This window comes from Coturnix japonica, chromosome 5 (genome assembly GCF_054131305.1).
Source record: "Coturnix japonica strain WE chromosome 5, WE-NBRP24, whole genome shotgun sequence".
NCBI classification, from domain to species: Eukaryota; Metazoa; Chordata; class Aves; order Galliformes; family Phasianidae; genus Coturnix; species Coturnix japonica.
This window is the reverse complement of record NC_140667.1, coordinates 34,852,429-34,874,952: the sequence shown is the minus strand read 5'-3', so window position 1 is coordinate 34,874,952 and position 22,524 is coordinate 34,852,429. Positions and strand designations below refer to the sequence as shown.

General features: G+C 36.8%; 1 protein-coding gene across 3 annotated transcripts; it reads left to right on the top strand.

Annotated features, from left to right (window-relative positions):
• Positions 1–21,781, top strand: SNX6 (sorting nexin 6). 3 transcript variants are annotated; one of them, XM_085549116.1, is made up of 15 exons: positions 1–41; positions 218–265; positions 5,504–5,608; positions 6,427–6,537; positions 8,054–8,175; positions 9,175–9,313; positions 10,155–10,278; positions 11,542–11,637; positions 12,531–12,636; positions 14,519–14,594; positions 15,925–15,964; positions 17,026–17,112; positions 17,970–18,129; positions 18,768–18,853; positions 21,086–21,781. In XM_085549116.1, the coding sequence occupies exons 6-15, from the start codon at positions 9,255–9,257 to the stop codon at positions 21,137–21,139; spliced, it is 888 nt and encodes a 295-aa protein (XP_085405242.1). In that variant the 5' UTR covers positions 1–41; positions 218–265; positions 5,504–5,608; positions 6,427–6,537; positions 8,054–8,175; positions 9,175–9,254; the 3' UTR covers positions 21,140–21,781. The 3 variants fall into 3 exon arrangements, with proteins under 3 accessions (XP_085405242.1, XP_015720485.1, XP_015720484.1); XM_015864999.3 differs by lacking the exon at positions 9,175–9,313; XM_015864998.3 differs by lacking the exon at positions 9,175–9,313 and having other exon boundaries at positions 215–265.
• The last annotated feature ends 743 nt before the right edge of the window (positions 21,782–22,524 follow it).

Sequence of the window (22,524 nt, the reverse complement as noted above, 5' to 3'; positions counted from 1 at the left end):
GGGGAGGGCCGGCGGCGGGAGCGCGGCGAGCAGCCATGATGGTGGGTGTCCGGGCGGCCCGGGGCGGGGGTAGGGGCCGGGTGGGCGGGTGCGGTCGGCCGGTCGCTAACCTGTGCGCTTTGTCTCTCCCCCACCCTGCCTTCCTTCCTTCCTCTCGCTCGCCGTGGCCCGCGCCCGTCGGCCCGCGCCGCCTCCTCCTCCTCTTTGCGCCCAGCAGGAAGGCTCTGACGACGGCCCAGATTTCCTCTCGGAGGAGGATCGAGGTGTGAGTAACGCGGGGTGGCACTGGGGGTGCGGGGGCGGGGTCGGCCTCCGCGCCTCGGGGTTGAGGCCTGGCGCTGGGGTGGCCTCCCCCGGGCGGGGTCCCCTTTGCGAGTGTTTTGCTGTGATTTGCCCTTGTTGCGGTCCCGCATTTCCAGGGGCAGCTGCTGGGGGCTTTTGTTGGAGAGCCGGGGCAGATTAATGTGTGCCGCCGGGGCAGATGCGTCCGCTGTGCCCCCCTCCCCCGCGCAGCGTCGGGCAGCGGGTCTGGGAGTGTGCGGCCCTGCGTGGGGAATCACGGCAGCACCCTCTGCTCTCCTTTAGGCCCCAGGGGTTCCCGTGGATAACAAAGAGACGTTTACGTTGCAGGCTGGCATTGCTTAATAAGCTTCTTATTGAACAGAAGTTCTGTTGTCGGGAGTGGATACTAGGGTGATGTTCCTTATTGAGAAAACGCTTTTCTGACCAGCTCTTCTGGCCTCTGTTTATCGTCTCATTATATGCATTCATTTTTAACTTCCCTGTCTCAGTTAAGCAGCAAATAAGCTAATCTGGTGAGGTTCATTCAGGTCGACCTATGAGGTAGTATCTTGTGAAGGACTGGGTGAGTTAGGAGAGAAGCTGCTGTACAGAATGGCAGGGATTGGCTTGGTTGATGCTGCTTATTACAGGAGCTGTGTCCCCTCTGTTGCTAAAGACACCAAATCTGAACAACTCCATGTTGGCATACACTTGTATCATGCATGAAATACTCAAGCACCAAGTGTAACATTCCGTACCTTGTGATTTTTGACTTGTAAGCATGTGGTATGAATTGAGTGTATTCTGTATATCCTTATATATAGGCAGATAATGTTAGAACAAGGGTGAGATACGTTACACTGAAAAAGGGAAGATTTAGGCCATATGCTAGGAGGACATTTTTCACTCAGAGGATGGTGAGGCACTGGCAGAGGCTGCCCAGAGAAGCTGTGGGTGCCCCATCCCTGGCATTGCTTAAGGCCAGGCTGGCTGGGGCCCTGAGCAGCCTGAGCTGGTGGGGAGCAGCCCTGTCCATGGCAGTGGTTGGGGCTGAGTGGTATTTGAGGTCCCTTCCAACTCAAGCCATTCTGTGTTCCAGTTCTTCAACCCTAGTTCATTGGAGGTTTGAATAATATATTCCATATGTGTTTTCTTTGTTCTTTAGGAACAGGCACTGAAGTGCGTGATTAGGTTGTTTTTTATCTGGGGATGCAGATAGAATGTGTAAAACTTTTTTGATTGTGTTTTAATTTTCCCTTTGAGGCCTCAAGTAGTCAGAGTTTGCAATGTAATTTAAAAGCCATTAGAAATCTTTTAGCAATCGTGTTTGTGCTGTTGGACAACTGACATCATTACAGCTGGCCAAGCGCAGTCCTCTTTTTCCTTCTTTCCCTTCCCCTTGCTTCCTCTAGTATCCAATACTGAGGAATTAAGCAATGTCCTCCATTCTCCAGCTTTGGTTTCTTATTTTTAGTTTTTTTTTTTTTCCCCCCTTCACACTGCTCTGTAAATCCCTGGGCTTAAAACATTGGCTGTTATCTGCATTATTTGGATTATGATACAGAAAACCTAATCAGAAGCAACACTAGCAGAGTGTTCACCAATAGGTTTGTTGTGCTCTTATCTTCACAACACTAACGTTTTCCTTAGCAGTAATAAAAATAAACAGCTTTTCATAGAGCTTTTTCCTGGTTCTGATTTGTTGCCTTCCTCTGTGATTAGAAAATGGTCAGTCAAATCTTTATTTGAAAGCGTGAATTACAATTTCTGGTTAATTAGCTTTTTGTTTTGGAAACGGGTATTATTTCCTCTATAATTCAGAGGTTAACAGATGTACTTTTAACTCTTCAGTATGGGGTTGGTCAGCTATAGTTGTGTTCAGCGTGAGGATGATGGGATGAGAGGAAAGTTGGAATTTATGCTGATGCCACATAAAACAAATTCTCTTCACAATTGCGTTAGACCATATGGAATCTTTTCTGGGTGACTGTAAAATAGAGTACTGAGAATTGTCTTTGAGGAAGTAGCAGTGGGTGGTCTGTAGATGGAACTACTTATAAATAGTTCTCATGAAATGAACTTGCAGGAACTGCTTTTCTAAATCTCACTTAGGAAGATACTATTGAGTGCGCTGAGAGTAACTCAGTTCCTGGTTGTGTTTTGTTGTGTGATCTCTCTAATGTAAACAGCAAGCGTTTTAAAAGCATGGTATAGTATTGCTCTACTAGAACTGTTTGGTGTATTTCATCTCTGTATATACCTCAGCTTACTTGGATAATGCTCTTGTGTTCTCGTTTAGGGGAAGTGTGCTATGCCTTAGAACAGGTCTGTTAGAAACTTGATGTTGTGGTGAGGCTTGATGTTCCTCTGTTGTAAAGTACTGTTTGTTTCTCTCCCCTTGTGTATTTATCTGCCTGTAAAGAATCAATTGAAGAAAGGATCCTTTCTCTCTAACCCTTTTGAAAGCTAAGGGCGGTGTAGTTAGTTACTGTTGTTAAAGGATGACATTGCCTAGGAATGTAAAGTTTGCTTGTTTTCCTTGTCTTTAGCAGCTTCTTTTCATTATCATATGAATCCTAATTGGTCCTTAAACAAGTACTTAGGTGCCAAATCTTCAATTGCACTGCATTCTCTTAGTACTGTAAGGTTAGCACTGTGTTTGGCTTCTGGCGTTTTCTAGACTTCAAATAAAAAAGGGACTTCGTTTGTATTGCATAGGAAACTGCAAAGCAGCTGAATTAACTTAGCTTATGTTTTGTGTAAGCATTCAGCATAAGTGTAGGGCATGTATCTAAGCATAGAATGGTTTTGCTGTGCTGTAATGGATCGAGGGACTTGTCCCACCCGTATTTCTTTCCAGAATGTGAAATAGTTTCGTTTTGGTCCAAATCAAACTTTGGAGAACTTTGTAGCATTTTGTTTCTGTTTCCTGCGGTGTTCGTGGCTCAGAAGCTGTCAGTTGGTGGCTGCTTTCTTTTGGAGCAGTGATGAAGAGATCGCTTAAATTTGTTTTGTGACGATGTTGTGATTTTAATTCCCAGTAATACAATATGAACCGTTGTGTCATATGAATAAATTTAAAGTCTTTCAACTTTGTGATTGTCTTCGACACCTTTCATTGAATGCTTCATTACCATTGCAGATGAAAACGTTCCCTGTTGGCAGTCAGGCTGCATAGCATAATTTAACATGTGATTAAACTCTTCAGGATCATTACAAACTTAGTTCAAATCAAACAATTAGTCTTTTAAAAATGTATGCTGTGAGCGGAGTTGTCATGGTTAAGGTTGTTCTTCCTTTTCATTGTTATGACCTGTGGAAAACAACAGAACCCAACATTGGGATAATCCAGATTATTTTCTGGGAGTACTTCGCTGTTCTCATTCTGTTGGGCTGGAGAAGAGCAAGCAGTGCATCAAACAATGTAACCACTAAAAGCTTTGTTACAAGCTGGGAAATTGTGGTGTCCTGACATAAGGCAGAGTTTGGCATGTGAAATTATATTTTTCTTTCCTAAATTAAATCTAAAGGAATTTGGAAGCACAGTAGGGGCTGGGGAGATTCTGCTTCGTAGATGTGATCTGCAGCGGGTCGCTGCATGCTAATGTCACATCTTTGTGTGAGGCAGTAACCTCTGAACTTGAGAAAACAAAACAGAAATCCCTGTGTAGTATGTGGGAATGTGTCACTATGAAACAACTTCCAGCTTTGCTGTGAGGAAGAAATTCTGGTGAACCAGCCTTGCAGGGTACTCCAGGCTGTGTGATTTGGCTTAGTTTAATACAGTAGTTGTAAGCTCGAGTAGTCTGATTGCTGCTGCATAAGGAGCAGAGTTGTCTGTGCACTGAGGGCAGAATGGGAGCAGGCCACTGAAATTAACAAAAGGGTTAAGGTAGCTGCTGAGAAACAAGATGTGGTTGATGCTTCTGTCCTGATGCTTTTCCAGCATGTTGCAGAGTTCCCTTTAAAATGTGCTTGTGTGCAGCCTTTGTGCTGCACTTTTGCATTTTTGTACTTGAGTTGGACTTCAAATTGCATTCCTGAGAAATCTTGTAGGAAAAAAGTCTGCAACTTTGTATGGAAAAGCACTTTTATACCAAAGAACGCGGTATTTCTAGAAATAAATACATCATCAAAGGAAACCATTTGAGTACAAGATGAACATCGCAAGCATGACACTGAAATAATTTCTGGGGGGCAGTTGTAGAAAATTTCGGATTTGGCCTTAATAGTTGTAAAAATGTTCAGAATGTTGGTTGATCATGATTATGAAATGGTTATGGGACAAATTGCTCTAGAACAGAAGCGTGGGTCAGGTGAAGTTAGTTTCACTGAGTACTGGTGAAACTTTTGGTCTAGTTACTGCCAGGTGTTGCCTCTTCTAGTCAATGTGCTCACATACTTCTTTTTCTGTATTTCATTGTCTTGCTGTCTTTTTTTTGTGACTTGAAGTATTTTATGGGAGTTCAGATTTCATGTCCCATGGAAAAAAGAAAAGAAAAACCAGGGATTCCTAGTCTGATTCCCATTTCTCATGCCGTTTTTTGAGAATTTATCTTACTTTTTCAGAAAAAAATATGTCCAGAGGGACTTAGCTCTGTGAAGTTCAGAGGATTTGTTTGGTTTTGATTGTTTTTTGTTTAGCACTTTTGATCTATCATGGGGCATTTTAAACAAAAGAACAGTGTAAGACAACGTGAACAAACTCGCTCTTTAGTAGCTCTTCCTTCTTTGAAATATAGGACCATTTTTTTTTCTTAAAGGAGCCTTTATGACTGTTAGTTCTTAATTACCTTTGCATGATGCTGGTTGTCATTTGAGCATGCGTAGGAGAAGTGATAGGGGTGGAGTAGAAAAATGAAGGCAGAAGCCTACTGGAATTGCTGCTGTCTGTATGTGTACTTTGTCTTGACCATCTCAGTTTCTAGCACATGAACAATATGCAGAAATGGTGTGCTAACAGGGAATGCAAGCAAGGAAATATATATGGTCGTGTGTGCAATAAGGCATACTACAGTTGTGTGGCTTTTTTTTTTTTCCTGCTGGAAATGATTATTTAATATTGCTTTTAAAAATGAATTATTTTCAGTCTTCTAAACGTGTTCATCACTTTGGATTATCAAGGGAAGTATGAGGGAAATACAATTAACATATGTCTTTATGTTTAGCTTATATATGTATGTATGTACTTAAGCTAAATAGGTTCTTTCTCTTTGTTTAGCTTAGGGCAATAAATGTTGATCTCCAGACTGATGCTGCTCTGCAAGTGGATATCTCAGATGCACTCAGTGAGAGGGACAAAGTGAAATTCACTGTCCATACAAAGGTAAAAGCCCGGGTTTGTGCACTGAATGTTTTCTTGACTATAAGAAAGCAAGCTTGCTTAAACTGTGATTATGAAGCAGGTGTGAAATGTTCCAAAGGAGATGATGAGAGAACAGTATTATCTCATGTTTAAGTGACCACGTAGCAATGGTGCTCAAGGAAATGATGACAAAAAATAGAAGCTAAAAAAAATAAGAAAATCTGGAATAAAGTACCATTCTTGTTTTACACTGATGTGCTCTCATACGATTCCTATGCTTATTAAACAGCCTATTTGTAGGTAGAATCTTTGATACACCTCAGTTTTATTTATTTATTTATTTTCCCACTTAGGCTGGTTGTGGTTTCAGATTCTAAAAATACATTTCATAATGGAATTATATTCAGGAGTCATTTTTAGTTGCAGCTTGTATCGACTTGATAAATTTGTTGGTTTATTGAGTGCAGAATCACAGAATCATTGAGGCTGAAGAAGGTCTCTTGAGATCGTTTAGTCCCTTTTCTCCCTGCTTCCACCATCACCTGAGAGTAAAGCAGAGCAGGTTGCTCAAGGTTTGTGCAATTGAGTTTTGAATGTCTTCAAGGGTGAAGACTGCACAATTTCTTTGGACAAACCATTCCAATTGTTTGATGCACTAATTGAGGTGGGAGTAATTATTGCTGTATGAGCTTTAGGTAAAATACTTATCTAGATGCTAGAGTTGTTATTATTATTTTACAGAGAAATACTTTGATATTCCTTCAGGGTTCTTTTAATATACTAATTAAAAACTGTTTATTGTTGTTGTTCCATAACTCTTCTTCCTTTTCCCTTTCCAGAGTTCCTTACCAAATTTCAAACAGAGTGAATTTTCTGTTGTTCGGCAACATGAAGAGTTTATTTGGCTTCATGATTCCTTTGTGGAGAACGAGGACTATGCTGGCTATATTGTAAGTATGGCAGTTCCTTTGTTTTGTGTGTCCTGGTTTCTGTGGACATGAGAAGTACTCAGGGCTGCTTTTACATCTGATGAAAACAGCAGGTGTTCATTCCTACTAAAATGAGATCAGATGCTTTACTACTTCATTTTATGCAATTACACAAAATTAATGTTTGAAGCAAGCTTGGAGGAAAATCACTGTGGTTGTCGTTTTCTTTTATTACTGAGGAGCAAGCAGCTTAATCTATATCCTAGCATATTTTTATTCTACAGCATTGAAGTGTGGAAGACTATAACTTGGTAATATTGTTTTTGTAAGCTAATGTTTAACTTAGTTGAGAGATTCATGTTGCCTTTGTTTTATCTGAGATGGTAGAGTGCAGTAACTGAATGCTCTTAATTAGGCTTTTTCAGTTTCTGTTTTGAAGATCAGAATCATTTTACCATAAAACAGTTTGAGGGGGGGAAAGAAAAGCCCACACTGAAAACCATCTAGAAAGACAGAGCACATTAATATGTAAATTAACAACTTAATGTTTTATTGTTTATTTCATGCATCCAGGGAAGATTTGCCCTCAAAATAGTCACCTTATGATGCAGTGCCTATTAAAAATGGATGCTGCTGTTCATGCTTTAATTATGGATAGAAATACTTACTATCCTGTTGTGAAAGTTAGGTATTCATGTGTGGGTGAGAGGGTCTACTGATTCAGTTGGTAAATGTGTATTTCTAATTGACTAATGGCTACAATTATGATAATCTGTGATGTGTCATACTATTCTTGAGCTAGTCTTTTTTAGTAAGAAGAGCTGTTGGGAGTGACTGGGCTTTGATCTCTAGTAATTAGCTTTCAACAATTGCCTGAGTAAATTCTGGATTTTACTAGTTCTGTAATGCGTTCGTGTAATGGACAAATAGAAGTTTACTTAATTTTCAGCACATTTTAGCTTTATTTGTTCAGTTTCTCTTTATTCATAGCAATTCAGGATCAGTTTGTCTGCAGTGTTTTCTCTTTCAGTACTGTTATGATAGTAACCTACGGACTTGTTTGTTATGTGCTTTGTTATTTCAACAGATATTTCTTTAACATCAGCAGTGCTACAAGAAAAAACTGTCTCCTGCAGACAATACAGAATGTGGGTTTTTTTGATGTAATAATTTTGAGAGTTATCAGTGGTGTGAAAGAAACTGTAGAATTCTTTGTCTTTCAACAAGAAACAATCCATACTAATTATAAAAGAACAATTCTGAGTTTTAATTCCTTGCATTGGGAAAGCTAGGTATTGCTTGAATTCTGTTGTAGGTAAGCTATGGCAGCTCTTGAGTAATCTTCAAGGACATTTGGTGAAAGCTGGCACACTAATTCCAAACACCTAACTCATTCATAAGAGAATTTAAATGTAAATGCTTTAATGAATGACAAAAGAGAGAGCTATATATTAACAAGCTGCAGGCAGACTTTTCAGTCAGAAAGTATCTGTTCAGTAAAGGAACAATTTAATTAAAAAAATTTATTTGTTTTTAGATTCCACCAGCACCACCCAGGCCCGACTTCGATGCCTCAAGGGAGAAATTGCAGAAGCTGGGAGAAGGAGAAGGATCGATGACTAAAGAAGAATTCACCAAGATGAAACAAGAACTGGAGGCGTATGTAGTCTTCATTACTACCTTTTCTTTTTTTCCCTTTAAATTTTAGTGCTGTTCGCTGTCCCGTGTTTCTGATTTCACTGCAGTGGTTCTCTGTGAGATAAAAGCTTGAGAATCAAGTTGCTACATAACCAAGGTTATCTTAGTGATCATGATCAGAGCCATTAGGAAAATTGTAGAAATCATTGCTTAGAAATTACGACTGTTTCACAGATGTGCTTCTGAAACAGGAAGAAAGTCAGCTTGTTCTTGAAAATTCTTTTGTAAGTAAAAGAAAAAATCCAACAACATGGTTAGATCCTTTTCTTTACAGAACACTTGGAAAGGGAGGAGAAGGTAGCCCATGTCTTTTTTATTTCTGGTGTTCCCCATTCTATAAACGTAACAAAAAATAAGTTCTGTGCATAAAGTGATTGAACTAGGGATTTTTGCATGTGGTTGGTATTGTAAACGTAGATGCCAGCCTTCTGTTCCCTAAGAAATTCAGCAATTGCTAGAAGATCTTTTTTTTTCTTGAAACTTTTTTTTTTTTTTTCCACAATGAGAATGTACTTCATGAAAATAGTATCTTCACATACTGTCAATTTAGCGTGTATTGAAACATTTGAACTAAGTCTTCTTGTTCTATGCTGAGTTACACAGTAAAGTTTCTCCTGGCTCCTTTCACTTTCCTTGTCATGCACTCACTTCTTTGATCTTTTTTCCTGTCACTGGTTTCAGTTTTCAAGTGTATATTTACACTGCTTCTAGACTGCTATCAAGACCTCTGAATTGGCAAGAGGAGCACATAGAACTCTTAGAAACTGATGTTTTGTCTCCAAACGTCAGCAGCTGTGAGCAAATATCTTAAAACTCTGTGTTAGTGTTGCATACAATGTAATTTATTGCAGAGTAGATATACACTTCATACACAGAGAACTGGAAATTAGTAAAACACTACATTTTAAAGAATCTGGTTTTCCAGCGGCCCTGATCATGATTCTCTTGTGGTCTGGTTAGGGGTTGGATAACACAGAAAACTTTGGGTTTCTTCTACTGCCACCTCCATCCTCTGCATCCTCCTTTTTTGTCTTCACTGAATGACTACTACTCTCACTGAGATCAAACATCTCCCAACACTGGCCCTGCTGGTTTGCTGGTATGTAAATCTTAACCTCCTCGCACATAGTGGAAGCAAAAGTGTTATTTCACTGTTTGACCTCAGAATGGGGAAAAGAGCCCATTCTTGTTTATAGAGAAGTTACATCTTGCTGATTGAATTTGGAGAGCAAAAGGAATTGTAGAAAACTTGTATTAATAAGAACGCCATCCTCTTAATTAAATCACAAATGAATATTTCCTTTAAAGTTGAGTTGGTTGATCTGAGCAACTACACAACTGTAAAGGTTAAATGTGATTGTTTTGGTTGTACTTACCAAAGGCAGCACTTAATTTCACTTTTAGAACCACAGTGAAGCCAAGACATCCACGTAAACTTCAGCCTAAAAAGGCTAAGTACTTTGTCATGGAATAAGAGGCTACTATTTAAAGAGCTATCCAAAAGATATGAATGTTTAAGTAAGGAAGGAGGGTGCAAATAGGCAAGGGGATGGAGATGGGGAGGAAGGAAATTGTGCGTCTGCTGTCTACTAATATATCTCAATTTCTTGACTTTTGTGAAGGCAGTGAAAGGACACAATTGAAATTACACTTGCAGCAAACCCATCTGTGTTAGTCTTAAAAACTGGATTGTATTTGGATCTTCTTTAAAAATCTATCAGTAATATGTTATGACTTCAAATTTCCCCCTTGTATTAACATTATACTATTTGTTTTTATATGTGTCTATATATTTATATTAAAGTATCAGAATATTAACCTCTTTGTCAGCTTAAATTGTGTGCCTTTACTGAGGATCTCTTAGAGCTTCTCAGTGGGCTTATCTCAGATTTTATTGCTTCAAGTGAAATTCTTAGTCCGTCTTGTTTTTTTATTTTCAGTGAATATTTGGCAATATTCAAGAAGACAGTTGCAATGCATGAAGTGTTCTTGTGTCGTGTGGCAGCACACCCTATTTTGAGAAAGGATTTAAATTTCCATGTCTTCTTGGAATATAATCAGGATGTGAGTATTGAAAGCTAAATTCTTGGCAAGAAAAATCAAGATGTACTTTTATGGTGGTGTGGAAAATTGATTAAGAAAGCATTACCTCCTGGAGCGAATTGCATCAGTTCCTTCATACTGGACGTATTTGTATTTTAAGTTACAAATTCATTTATGTCTGTAGGAGTTCATTCTGCTTCCGCCTGGGCAACCAAATACTCTAGTGTCAGAATGAAAAATACTAATGGGAATCTATTATGTTTTGGATTAAAAAGATTAGCTTTGGATGGTGATTTCACATGGTGTTATACTTGCCTGTTCCTTGACTAAAACTTGGAGTGGGTTGTGGAGTTGGTGTAACAAAAACAGGTGATAATTTTTTTAGGATTTAGAACAATGGTTTAAATTCTGTTGCTTACAAAACCAGAGGATTTCTCCTGAAGCATTATGATAAAGAAAGCTCCTCCTCCTCTCTCCCCCCCCCCCCCCCTTTTTTAAAAAATAATTTCTATGAGGCTTTACAATTTTTTCTGGATGCTTCACTTTTGTGTATCTCCATGTGTTATATACTGAGTTGCCTTCTGATCTTGAGCTGATTGAAAGGAATCTGAGTTCATAGCAGCTGCATGGTGTTAGAGTTGGTTGGTTTCTCATTCTGAAAATGTATTTTAGTTGCTTTTTTAAAACTGCAGAAATCATGACAAAAATTGGTTCAACTGAGTATGTACTTACCTTCAAAATGTGTTAGAGAAGGTCCTCATATTGCTTGACTTGGAAATGCCAGCTTTTTAAGGAACTCAATTTTCTTAAACTTGACCAACTTAGATGGACAGAGGAGAGAAGTGTGAGTGGGCTGAAACCAACATTATCTTCAGTGCAGTGAGGGATAAATGCTTCTCTAGTTTTTCAAAGTGAGGGACTTGTCATTCTACACTTACAAGAGCAAAATCAGGTAATAAAAGCTTAACTCAAGTTATGCTATTCATGGTAAATACTGTATTATTGATAACTGACATGTATATGTCATTAATTTGTTATCATCTATATTTGCTAGAATATTGCTGAACTGTAATGGAAGAATATTATAAAGGACGGTAGTAAATCAGAGTAGTCTGTTAGTGTGGGCACATGGTGCTTTATTTCCTTTAATGCGGAGCTTGGACAAGCAGGAAAACTGGTTTAGAAGCAGCAAGCTTTGCTATGTCTTTCTATATATAAAAAAAAAAAAAGCTTCTGTTGCCTCCAGCAAATGAAATAATTTGATATATGAATTTGTTCTTTCAGTTGAGTGTTCGTGGGAAAAATAAGAAAGAGAAACTGGAAGACTTCTTTAAAAATATGGTTAAATCAGCAGATGGTGTCATTGTTTCAGGAGTAAAGGTAATTGCCACTTAATGTATCAAGATTAGAAATGTATTAACATTGCCTTTCTCTTTCAGTGTTTCCTGATGTTGAAATAATGTTTTTATAACTAAAATTCTACAGAAGCTCTTGGTCTTTTTTTCTGGTATTAACTTTCCATTTGGAAGCAAATTAAGGCAGCTGAAGTTCCTAGTCATAAAATCTTGAATTTCAAATTTACTGGACAGAGGATATAACCATGGATTAATTATGAGACAGGAAAAAAAGAATATAAGGTTCAAATAATCAGCAGTGGTTACTCAAAAAGCACATTGTTCAAAGCCTGTGTTGTAGTCTATTAGGTGTTATTGAATATCTGTTTTAGAGTCTTAGTTGAAGCTGCATATCTTAAATGGTAATACAATAGCAATTTAAATTTACCTACATTTACGAACTTGAAAGAAATCTGTCATAAAGGTCAGTGCTGTAAGTTTGTATTGTCTGTATTGTGACTATCGCATTTGCACAATTGAGTATTTTACTACCCCATCCTACCTTGTTCTTGGTTAGTGTCCTTGATTAAGTATTTCTAATACCCTAATCTAATACCATATATATATATATATATATACCCAGTATACCCTGTATTTCTATCAAAGTGATAGGTAGTAGCGAACTGATTTCCTTTGTTTCAGGTTTAGTTACTTAGACCTTTGAAATACTTGTTGCAGATTTGTAATAAAGCATGAGATCACTATTAAATAAGTAAGGAGGAAAACAGTTTACATAAATGATGTTTTAGATAAAAGTAGATTTCATTTCATGTCACAGCACCAGCAGTATATTCACATTTTCTCAGTATAATTTGCACTGTACAGAATGAATGAGATCTGAGGGTTTTTCTAAATTGTCTTTTCTTTTTTTCTTTCCAGGATGTGGATGATTTCTTTGAACATGAAAGAACATTCCTTGTAGAATACCACAACCGAGTCAAAGATGCCTCTGCCAAATCCGATAAAATGACAAGATCACATAAAAGTGAGTTCTTTATTCAGAAGGAGAGCTGTGATAGAGTGCACAGCTGTGATTTGTGAGGAGCGATAGTTTTTACAAGAAAAGGTGAATTTCTCCAAGCATAGTCTTCTGGTAGTGAGAAACAAAGTTTAATATTATTTTCAAAGTTTAGCCTTTGCTGTGACAGTCTGGATGGATTATGAACAGCATGTTTCAGTGCTGAAGATCTCTTCAGTCCCTTTGGAGTGAAATAAAATTTTATATAGTTTTTTTTTCCTTGAAGTCTGATTCCTAGTCTTTAAATTGTGAAGTGGGTAATAGAGCATTACCTGTGACTTTACTCCTAATGAGGTTGCTCTTAATTAAGCTTGTGGTTATCAGAATGCTGTTTCATAGCACACTAGGCATTGCACTGACTTACTGAGTGGCAAACTCCTGTTTGGACTGTTAGTTTTAGCCTGGAAAGTCTGGTTTCCATTTTTTAGCCTTCTAGAGTGGGAATTGGAATTTGTATTCAGTAACTTGGTTTGCAAGATTCCTTTTGTTACTGAGGTTTGATTCTCTGATTAGTTGTTGATTTTTCTTCCGAAGCTGAATGCTAGTTAATGACTTTTTTTTTTTTTTTTTTTTTTTTTTTTTTGAAGCTGTAGATAATGTCCTCAATTGCATTATGCCAATTGGGATAAAATAGGAAGCCTTTGGTTTAGGAATGTATAACTGTTTTGAGAATCTATGAAAAACTTGACTTTCATTGCCCTTTATTTCAGTTTTTCAGACTCAAATCCTATATGTTTATTGGCAACTTCTATGAAACAGCACTGCGTACTGTCATAACTTGGGAAGCTTATTTTGGAAATGGGCCTTTTATAGTTCATTGATAACTTGCCCGTGATCTACAGGGAACTTCAGAGCTTTCAGAGTGACTGTCTTTCTACTTCCATCAGAAAATGTATTTGATGTTTAAGTGTGAAATATAGTTGATGTTAATGGTTACCTTATACCCTTTTTCACTGTGACCAGCTACAATAATTAGCTTGGGATGTATGGAGAAATGAATTGAATAGATGGTGACCCACTCAATCTTTTGAACAAAAGTCAAAACTTAATGGTGAGAATTGCTTCTGAAGAATCAAAAAATAATTGATTTAAACTTTGTTTTATGTTTTGGGGTAGTTCATCCAGGAACTTCACAAATGTAAGCATTTCTGTTAACAGCAATAACAAGAAACAAATGTATTTCATTGCTTGGATCTTGAGTTCATACTAAAAGTTTTGAAAGAAGCAATCTGGGTAGCAGTATCTCACTAGTCAGATTAAGCAGCCTTCTTTACAAACTCTGCTTCTGATCTTCTTGTTTAAAGTGCTTTAAATCCAGTTCCTCTTCAACTGGTAACCAATTGTTGATGGGGAAGGGTTTCCTGAAAATTAAACATATGCGAAAAAAGATGTGTATACAGTACAGTATTTTGGTAGTTCAGAGTTGATATTTGGTGTAATGCCATAAAGCACACGGATTTTTCTTTCTTTTTTTTTTTTTTCTTTCAAATAGCTCTGGAGTTCAGATTTGAATTTAAATTTGAACATCAACTATTGAATCTGTAAATTTAAAAGATAAAACGATAAAACCTAACATTGTTGCACAATAAACATACTCGGCATGTGCTACTTGTATTGAATATCCCTAGATAAATTACAGTCTTTGCAATTTGGTAAGAGAGCCACGTTTGTTGTGTGAAGTTCATAATACATGACATAAATTTTATTCCTGTTTTTGTATTAAAGTGTGTGCCTTGTAGGAGGAAAAACAAAACAAACATACCCAGAACACTCTTGAAGAAATAAAGGAACTTGATTTCCAGAAAGGAGAGAAATTAAATAGTAAAACTAGTGCTTGCTTTTTTCCTAGATGTGGCGGATGACTATAATAGAATTGGTTCTTCATTATATGCATTAGGAACACAGGACTCCACAGATATATGCAAGTAAGATTTTGTTAATAGCTTATGGGGGAATTTGCTAAGTAGCAGTCTTAATGATGACCTGCTGAGTTGGTAGCACTCTTGCTATGAGAAGAACAGAATTTATTGCAGATGTATCCTGTTAAGAGATTTTCTCGACTAGCATTTCTGTTCTGTAAAATGAGACTGCACTAATATTATTGCTTTAATAATTTCCTGGGAAAGATGCTATTGTTTTCTGTAGTTTGTAGGCAATGATACCAAGATACTGAGAGGAAGAGCTCTCACAGAACAGGCAAAGCCTCAACTCTCACTTTTTTGATTATTATTTTTTTTAAATAAATGTATGAAGTGGTTCAGTGTATGCAACAAGGGCATATCACAGGTCTGAGCGTACAGGTTTTTTGGATGTTCCTGTAACAGCATCTTGAAAGACAACCTTGCTGTTCTGGATACTTATTTACTGCCTTCAGGAAAGTAAAGGAATGGAAATTCCAAAAACTTAGAAAATAGCAGGAAGTTTCTGTGTATGGATATTTGTCTTTCACTCTTTCAGTGGTTTGCTTGAATGTGAACTGTTTGGTGTATCTGAAAGTAAAAATTAACTAGCTAAAGATGTTAGTTAATGCTTGTGAACATTTACTAGTGTTCAGTAGATGGATGTATAGGAAAGGTGACCTATTTTTTTGTCAATTTACCTGATTTATAATTATATACATCCACATGTTGTGATACCTTACAGATTACTGTAATGATTATAAACAACTACTTAGTTTATAATAATGAGATCCGATGTAGTCTATTACAGTCTGTCAGGAATCATATCTGTCTCCTTTCAAAATGAAACAGCTATAATTCAGTCTGCTGTTACACACTGCTGTTACCGGCTGCTGATAGACACTAAATGTATGTATCATCTCCTGTGATGAAGGTGTGCCATGCTTTTCAAGCTTACTGAATTCCAAGTAGGGCATGCATCATGTTTATTCTTTAGAGAAAAGTAATGAAGGAGAGCTGGTAACTGTGTAGGACTGTTAACCAGGATGGTGGTATTTCAGGTTTAATTTATGGAAGTTAAAGGATCTCTGAGGAACTGTTTAATTATTCTCTAGTAAAATCCATCCCTACATTACACTTAATCTCTTACCTTTTCAAAAATTGTACAATTCCCAGATATTTGAATTACTGCAGTTTGAAACTCTTAATTAATGTTCTTAATGTTCATTCTGTAAATGACAATTACAGACAGCACATTTACAGTCTACATTGCCATGTGCATGTATATTTTGATTTATAGAAAGCTGATTAGACTGTTCAAGTTAATATTATAATGTGAGCTCTTTCCTTCCTGCAGGTTCTTCCTGAAGGTATCAGAATTATTTGATAAAACAAGGGTATGTATCTCAAAATCTTTTTAGATATATTCTTTGTACCTATCTTTGCAGCAATATTAGGATATTTTGTGTCAATTATGCATTAGGATGGGGTTGTTTTATGGTTATTGTGATATTGAATATGTAAGCAGCGTGCAATAGGGAATGAAAAGGCATAAATTTTCAGTCATCTGTCTGGAAAATGATTGGTCTTTAGTAGTACTCGGTCTACTACATTTTTGGTAGTCTTCCTGTCTTCTGCGTAATAAGCTAGTAAAGGTGCTGTGCCTCTGAAATGCTTAGACTGCTTTTCATACTTGGTAGTGGTTATCACAGAACTTATTAAGGAAAAAAAGAAATGTAATACTTAATTGAAAAAGTGTTCCTGTTGCTTGTTTCTGAACTTAAGACCTGTTTATGCAAGTGCATGTTGCAAACTAGGAAATGTTTCTAGTGAAAAGTGTTACACTTTAAAAAAACCAAAACAAAACAGTTGTATCCACATCAATAGGTACTTTGAAGGAAATCCTGAAATTACTTGCTTTGACCTCAAATGTTACCTTTGAGAATTCTTTAATTTAAAAATAAGATTTAAAAAAATGCATTTACACACTTGAAATTCAGAGATGTCTGTTTTAAGTGCAGTCATGTAACATGTACCTTTTACAAAGTAGTATTTTGAACTGTGTAGTGCAGTTCAGTTACATAGCTGCTCTACTAAAGGGCCTTAAAATTTGTTTTCATTTGATCTTGAAAACTACACTTCTTGTACAACTCTTTATAACATATGAGTCTTTGTTTCTCTTCTATATTTTTTCCTAGTGTATAATAATAAAAATAGGAATTGGGAATAATGCCTTTTTGTTCAGAATGGAAAGCCAGTTGTCACATCTTAATATCAAAGACTAATACAATTTCTCTTTATGCACATTTAAGTATTGTATCACAAATGTGTGATTAACTTTTGAAGAAGACAATGCCTTGCATTGCTGCATAGTTCATATTGTATTTACATCATACAAATATATATTTCTGATATCTAGATGTTTAAATCAGTGTTTTTACTCACTGTTTTTTTCCAGAAAATAGAGGCCCGGGTATCTGCTGATGAAGATCTTAAACTTTCTGATCTTCTGAAATACTACTTAAGGGAATCTCAAGCTGCTAAGGTAAACTTATGTTTTGTGTTTGGTGGACTGGTGTCCCTTCCTTAAAAAAGGGTGGATGGGGGGAGAAATATGCTGCTTTTTCTTAAACTGAGAGGTTGAAATAATACCACCTCTAGCCTGTTATTTTTCCTTCAACTGTGAAAGTTTTTTCTCTGTTTTTTATAAGGAATAGAAGTGCAGTTGTTTGGGCTGTGTGAACCACTTGTCAAGGCTAAAACATGCAGTATAACTGAAAACAGTAGAAGAGCGTTTGATAAAATTTTCAAGCTGTAGACTGCAAGCAGATTTGGTTTGTTCATTTTAATATTGAAGATGAATACTCCAGGTTCTCTGCAAGTGCTGATACAAAAATGTGGGCAGATTGGATATTTTGTACCTGGAGACTCATTCTTAATGTGGCTTGATATAAGATGATTAAGTAGCAGAATATGGAAGCATTTGACAGAAAGTGTCTGTATTTAGATCACAGCAATAACTGTTGCACAAAAAAAGAATACTGCTGTTTCTTAAGCCCTGTTTGTATTTCTGATCTGTAATCTAAATATAGTTTGTTTCTAATCTAAAAAGCTGTTAAATTTCCCGTGATTGCCTTCTCTTAGACTTTTTGCAGTATCATCTAAGCCATCTGGTGCTGGCTTCTGTCAGACAAGATGCAGACCAAACAGTATTAAATTGGATGTCTGATCCAGTATGGATGTTCCCGTGACTTGCAGGATGAAATACAGTGAAGGAAAATAATTTAGTTAAATATACAGGAAGAAAGGTTAATTTTTAATCTAATTTTCTTTATTACTTTGCATATGCTAAAATGTTTGAGTACATTAGTGTAAACTCTGTATGGCCTTTATACTTCATAGGATCTCCTGTATAGAAGATCTAGGTCACTAGTGGATTATGAAAATGCTAATAAGGCATTGGATAAAGCAAGAGCGAAAAACAAAGATGTGCTGCAAGCTGAAACTACTCAGCAGATATGCTGTCAGAAATTTGAGAAAATATCTGAATCGGCAAAACAAGGTATTTGGGTAGCTTTTCATCCTGTGTTACTACTTGAAAATAATGGATTTCAAGTTTCTATTAACGAGAATAAGTTTTTGTTCTGCATTTCCTAAACAAGGGTGTTATTTTTTTAATTAGCATTTATTTATTTTGAGCAGTTCAAATGATATTTTCCTTTGGTTCTGATAGCTTCATCAGTCAATAATATCAATGTCGTAATTGCTTGGCAGAGCAAAGTCTAAGTGCAGATTATTTTTTACCCCTCTTATATGCTGCATAGGCGAGGATATAAAAGGATAATTGCAACAGTGATTCTAAAAAAGGAGGGGTTATGAAATGAGGTTTTACTAAGGATGTGGAGTTACAGTAACTGTGAAGGAAAGCAGTATTATTTACATATTGGCCTCTTTCCTGGAACCGTACTCCTTTTTAGGCTAAGATTGTTGGGGGTAAGTAGTCATCTGACTCATTTGGGACAGATTCGTACAAGGCTTGTCTGTCTTTATCAGTTAAAGGAATTGTTTGACCCTGTAAATCTGGCTCATTATTCTTCTAGATGAGACATCACCGACCTCTTTCTTCTTGACGGAAAATCAGTTAACAGTTGGGGGTGCTTGCAATAATACTATTAATGAATCCAATCTTATTTTATATAGAATTGATAGACTTCAAGACAAGAAGAGTGGCAGCATTCAGAAAAAATTTAGTGGAACTAGCAGAACTGGAATTAAAGCATGCTAAGGTAATTATGGTCCATTTTTTGGCCTTTATTTCAACTGGTTTTAAGCATTTAAATGCTTGAATAACCAAAATGTCTGTGTTAGTTTTGTGTGATACACACTCTTACATTCAGGGAGGGGAGTTTGATGATGAGCATCTTCCAGACAGGTAGACTTTCTATAGGTTTCTTAAATAATGAGAATAATATAGGTAAAATATATGTGAGGGTTTGGGAGGAACTGTCTTTGGAAAACTGGTCTGCTTGAAGACCATGATGTAAAAAAATACAAAAAAAAAAGCTTGTTGCCTTTCTACAACAGATGTTTGTTCGGAATTGTCAGAAGAAGGAAGTGAAATCCACAGCTAAGGGATTTGGTTAAATGCTTTGTCAGAAGTCCTTTATAACCTGCTTCTGTCACCACAGTCTACCGATAACTGTAATTCTTAGTGCTCAGGAATCTGAGTTGGCAAGAAATACTTTCCTGAATGTAAAACTGGAGGACTTTTGAGCTATGCTGCCACAAGTATATAAAATGTTGCAGCTAGGAAGAGCAATGGTGTCTCTGTTGTCCTTCATTTACCACAATTTAAATAAGGTTATTGTTATGAACTTTGTAAACTTAATGAAAACGAATGGTGTGCCTGCATGTCAGTAGGCTATCATAGTGAGACTGGAAGTGACTGAGAACCTTTTTGTGCTACGTAATGGCCTGTGAGCTGCAAATTATTTCATGCTCCTGCTGAACTGTAAAGAGATAGGCAAAAGATTACTTGTCACGCTTTTGCTATTGATGACAGGCATGCAGTGCAGAAGTACTTCAACCTGAAAAAGAAATCCATTCCATTAATGACTTCGTTACTAGCTAATAATCAACTGTTACAATTACAATAGAGCCCTTAGATTTATGAACTCTATATGCCTCAAGGATAGGCCACCAGGTCTCCATACATCTCCTGTATATCAAGTTCAGTAGACCTAAGTAGAAGTCTGCAGTTTTAATGTTGTTAGTTGCTTACTATAGATCATAAAAACCTTATTAGAGGAGAGAGCTATGATTTCTGACCTTTTCAGACAGAGAAACAAGTGTCCTTTTGCATATCTACCACTGGCCACTTGGTAGACTTTCAACTGTGAAAAAGTATGAATTACAGATTCTTCCATAGTTGTGTGGACAATTTATCAAGGATGTGCAAATTACAGCTTCTGATACTGATTAATTACAGGTTTGTGTGGTTTTGTTTTTTTGGAGACTTGCTTTTAGGTTGTTTTTTGGAGGATTTTGTTTTAAAAGGTAGCAGTTTCTCCCATGTTTAGAACTGGGCAGTCAGAGTAGTTTGTCCTCATGTTTTGCCTGAATCTGATAGGAATTACACTTTAACAGTTAATAATCTAATATTATTTCTTACAGAGAAGTTTCACATTGGGGAACAAATCTAGTTACAGCTATTTAAGAGTGAACAGACAGTTACGTAAAGTGATCTGAGTATTAATGAATGCACAAAACAATGTGAGCGCTGCTATTTTTCTCCTGGCTTCCCAGCAGTTCACCACTTGGCAGTGGTAGCATTTTAACTGCTAGCTCTGTAAATTCAATTATAAATATGACAGTCAACTTGGTAGAGTCATAATGCTTTAAATATGATATAAAAACTGACATACAAAACCTCTATATTTGGAAAGAAGCGCAGAACTTGCCTGTAGAGGTAAAACCTAATGTTCTGATAATGAATTTAGTCTCAGCTTAAAAACTTCTGTGGCTAAATCATGCAGCTAAGCATATAAATCTGTGGGGAGAAGTCTTTTACACAACGCCCATCCTTGAGCACTTGTTAACACTTATCAATAAAGTCAGTGTTCTTCATATATATGAATGCTTCTGTTGTGGGAATAGTACTGTAGTAACAGAGCAGTAACAACGCTGTGTAAAGAATGAAAACTTTACAGCTTTGAACTTTTTTGCTGAGACTGCTCTATATAGAACAGTTTTTATGGCCAAAGGAGATCTTTTGTGAGAACACTGTGAAAAAGACCTGGGAATGATAGTAATGCTTATTGTTGAATTTCAAGTTTAGTTCCACGGCACAGCATTCTTAAAGTCAACAAAAATAGTTTCCTTGAATATCTTCACGTATACTTAATTATATCTGTTTTTGCTTAATGATGACTGTTGTTGCTGTTTAAAAAACAAAACATTTTTTTTTTGTACCATGAATGTACCAGGAAACGTGGTCATATTTTTCTGTGTCTTTACAGGGTAACTTACAGCTGCTGCAGAGCTGCCTGGCAGTGTTAAATGGTGACACATAAGCTACGCTCCGTCCTCCCGCTAACAAGGGCTGCCCTCCTGGATTTTGTTTTTGTGACTTTCAATAGGCATTTACAGTTCCCTGGGGAAATTGTTTGACAAAGTGCACATAAGTGAGCTCCTCCTTTCAAAAAGAGTTAAAACGAAGACCTGAAAGTAGCTCAAGACTACACAAAGCAACAGCTTACTTGTTATTCATGCATATTCATGTTTATTTAATCATTATATGCTTTCATTGTTCAGAAACCAAATGCTCTGTTTTTGTGAAACTAGCCAATATAATTACGTTCATGTTATGAATACTACGATACAGCTGCCAATCATTTACCTTCGTAAGTAATTTCTGAAGTTCACCATTTGAAGTACATCGTTCAAATGGCTTAACTATTACCATTAGATATTTGAATATTGTTACTATAATGCATTGTATACACACTGTCTTAGTTTTTTTCCATTTACTGATATCAAGAAACTTAATCTTTTTTTTTCAATTGTGAACATTTCTTAGAAGTTTTGAAGAACTTTGTGTAACCTTTATAACTATGATTTAAAAGGAAAAGCAAATACATTAGTATGTTTGCCTTAACTTGTAGACTAATCCAATTATTGTAAAATAAACCATGAAATCAATGATTTTTCTAAAATTATGCAGACATTGTATCATCTATAAGCTTAATATTTTCTAGTAAATCAGATAAAGTAGATTTTTCTCTGTTCATCCTGTAAAACAGGTACCAGATTGGTTTAACATGAAGTACTAGCCTGGTAATTTTTCACTTGCATTCTCAGGTTTATCCATTTGCCTCTGTTTGTGACTTTTTTATCCAGCATAGTTTTCACCTTAGTGGCTGACTTGTCATTTTCTTTGGTGGAAATGTTTTTTAAGGGAAGTAGCTGGTTTCTTTCCAGAAGGGGAAAGTAAACTGGCAGAAGGGTGTTCAGTAGAAAAAGGTAATACTGCCCCACTTCTATACAGAAGAGAAGCTTTGCTTCAGAAAACAAGTAGTAAAGGCATACCCAGTAAAGGAATGCCTGAACTGTGTCTCCTTCTGCTAACTGGATTTAGAGCTCAGGACACCTTTTGTTGTTTGAATCCACAGTCTCTTGTTTGTTGAATGCTTTCTGTGTCTCCCTTGAACCGCACGTCCTTTCCAAGAGCTGCTGTTCTCTTGTATAATCTCAGAATGTTGTAAAACTAGGCTTTACTTGATTAATCATTCATCACAGGGGGATTGCTGCTTTGTATGGGTTTGTAGCCCTTCAGCAGAGCAGCAGAATTCCAGTGAATGGCATTTTTTGATTGGAGATGCTGACCAATGTCAGTGTCAGTCTCTGTAATTACACTCTCCAGTACTGCTGCATGGAGGGCTAGGTTTATTTTCCAATA

Excerpts from the sequence above, each read along its gene's own strand:
- SNX6 (XM_015864998.3), top strand. Across the intron at positions 6,538-8,053 it reads AGGACTATGCTGGCTATATT|ATTCCACCAGCACCACCCAG; the intron begins GTAAGTATGGCA and ends ATTTGTTTTTAG. Across the intron at positions 15,965-17,025 it reads AATTATTTGATAAAACAAGG|AAAATAGAGGCCCGGGTATC; the intron begins GTATGTATCTCA and ends GTTTTTTTCCAG.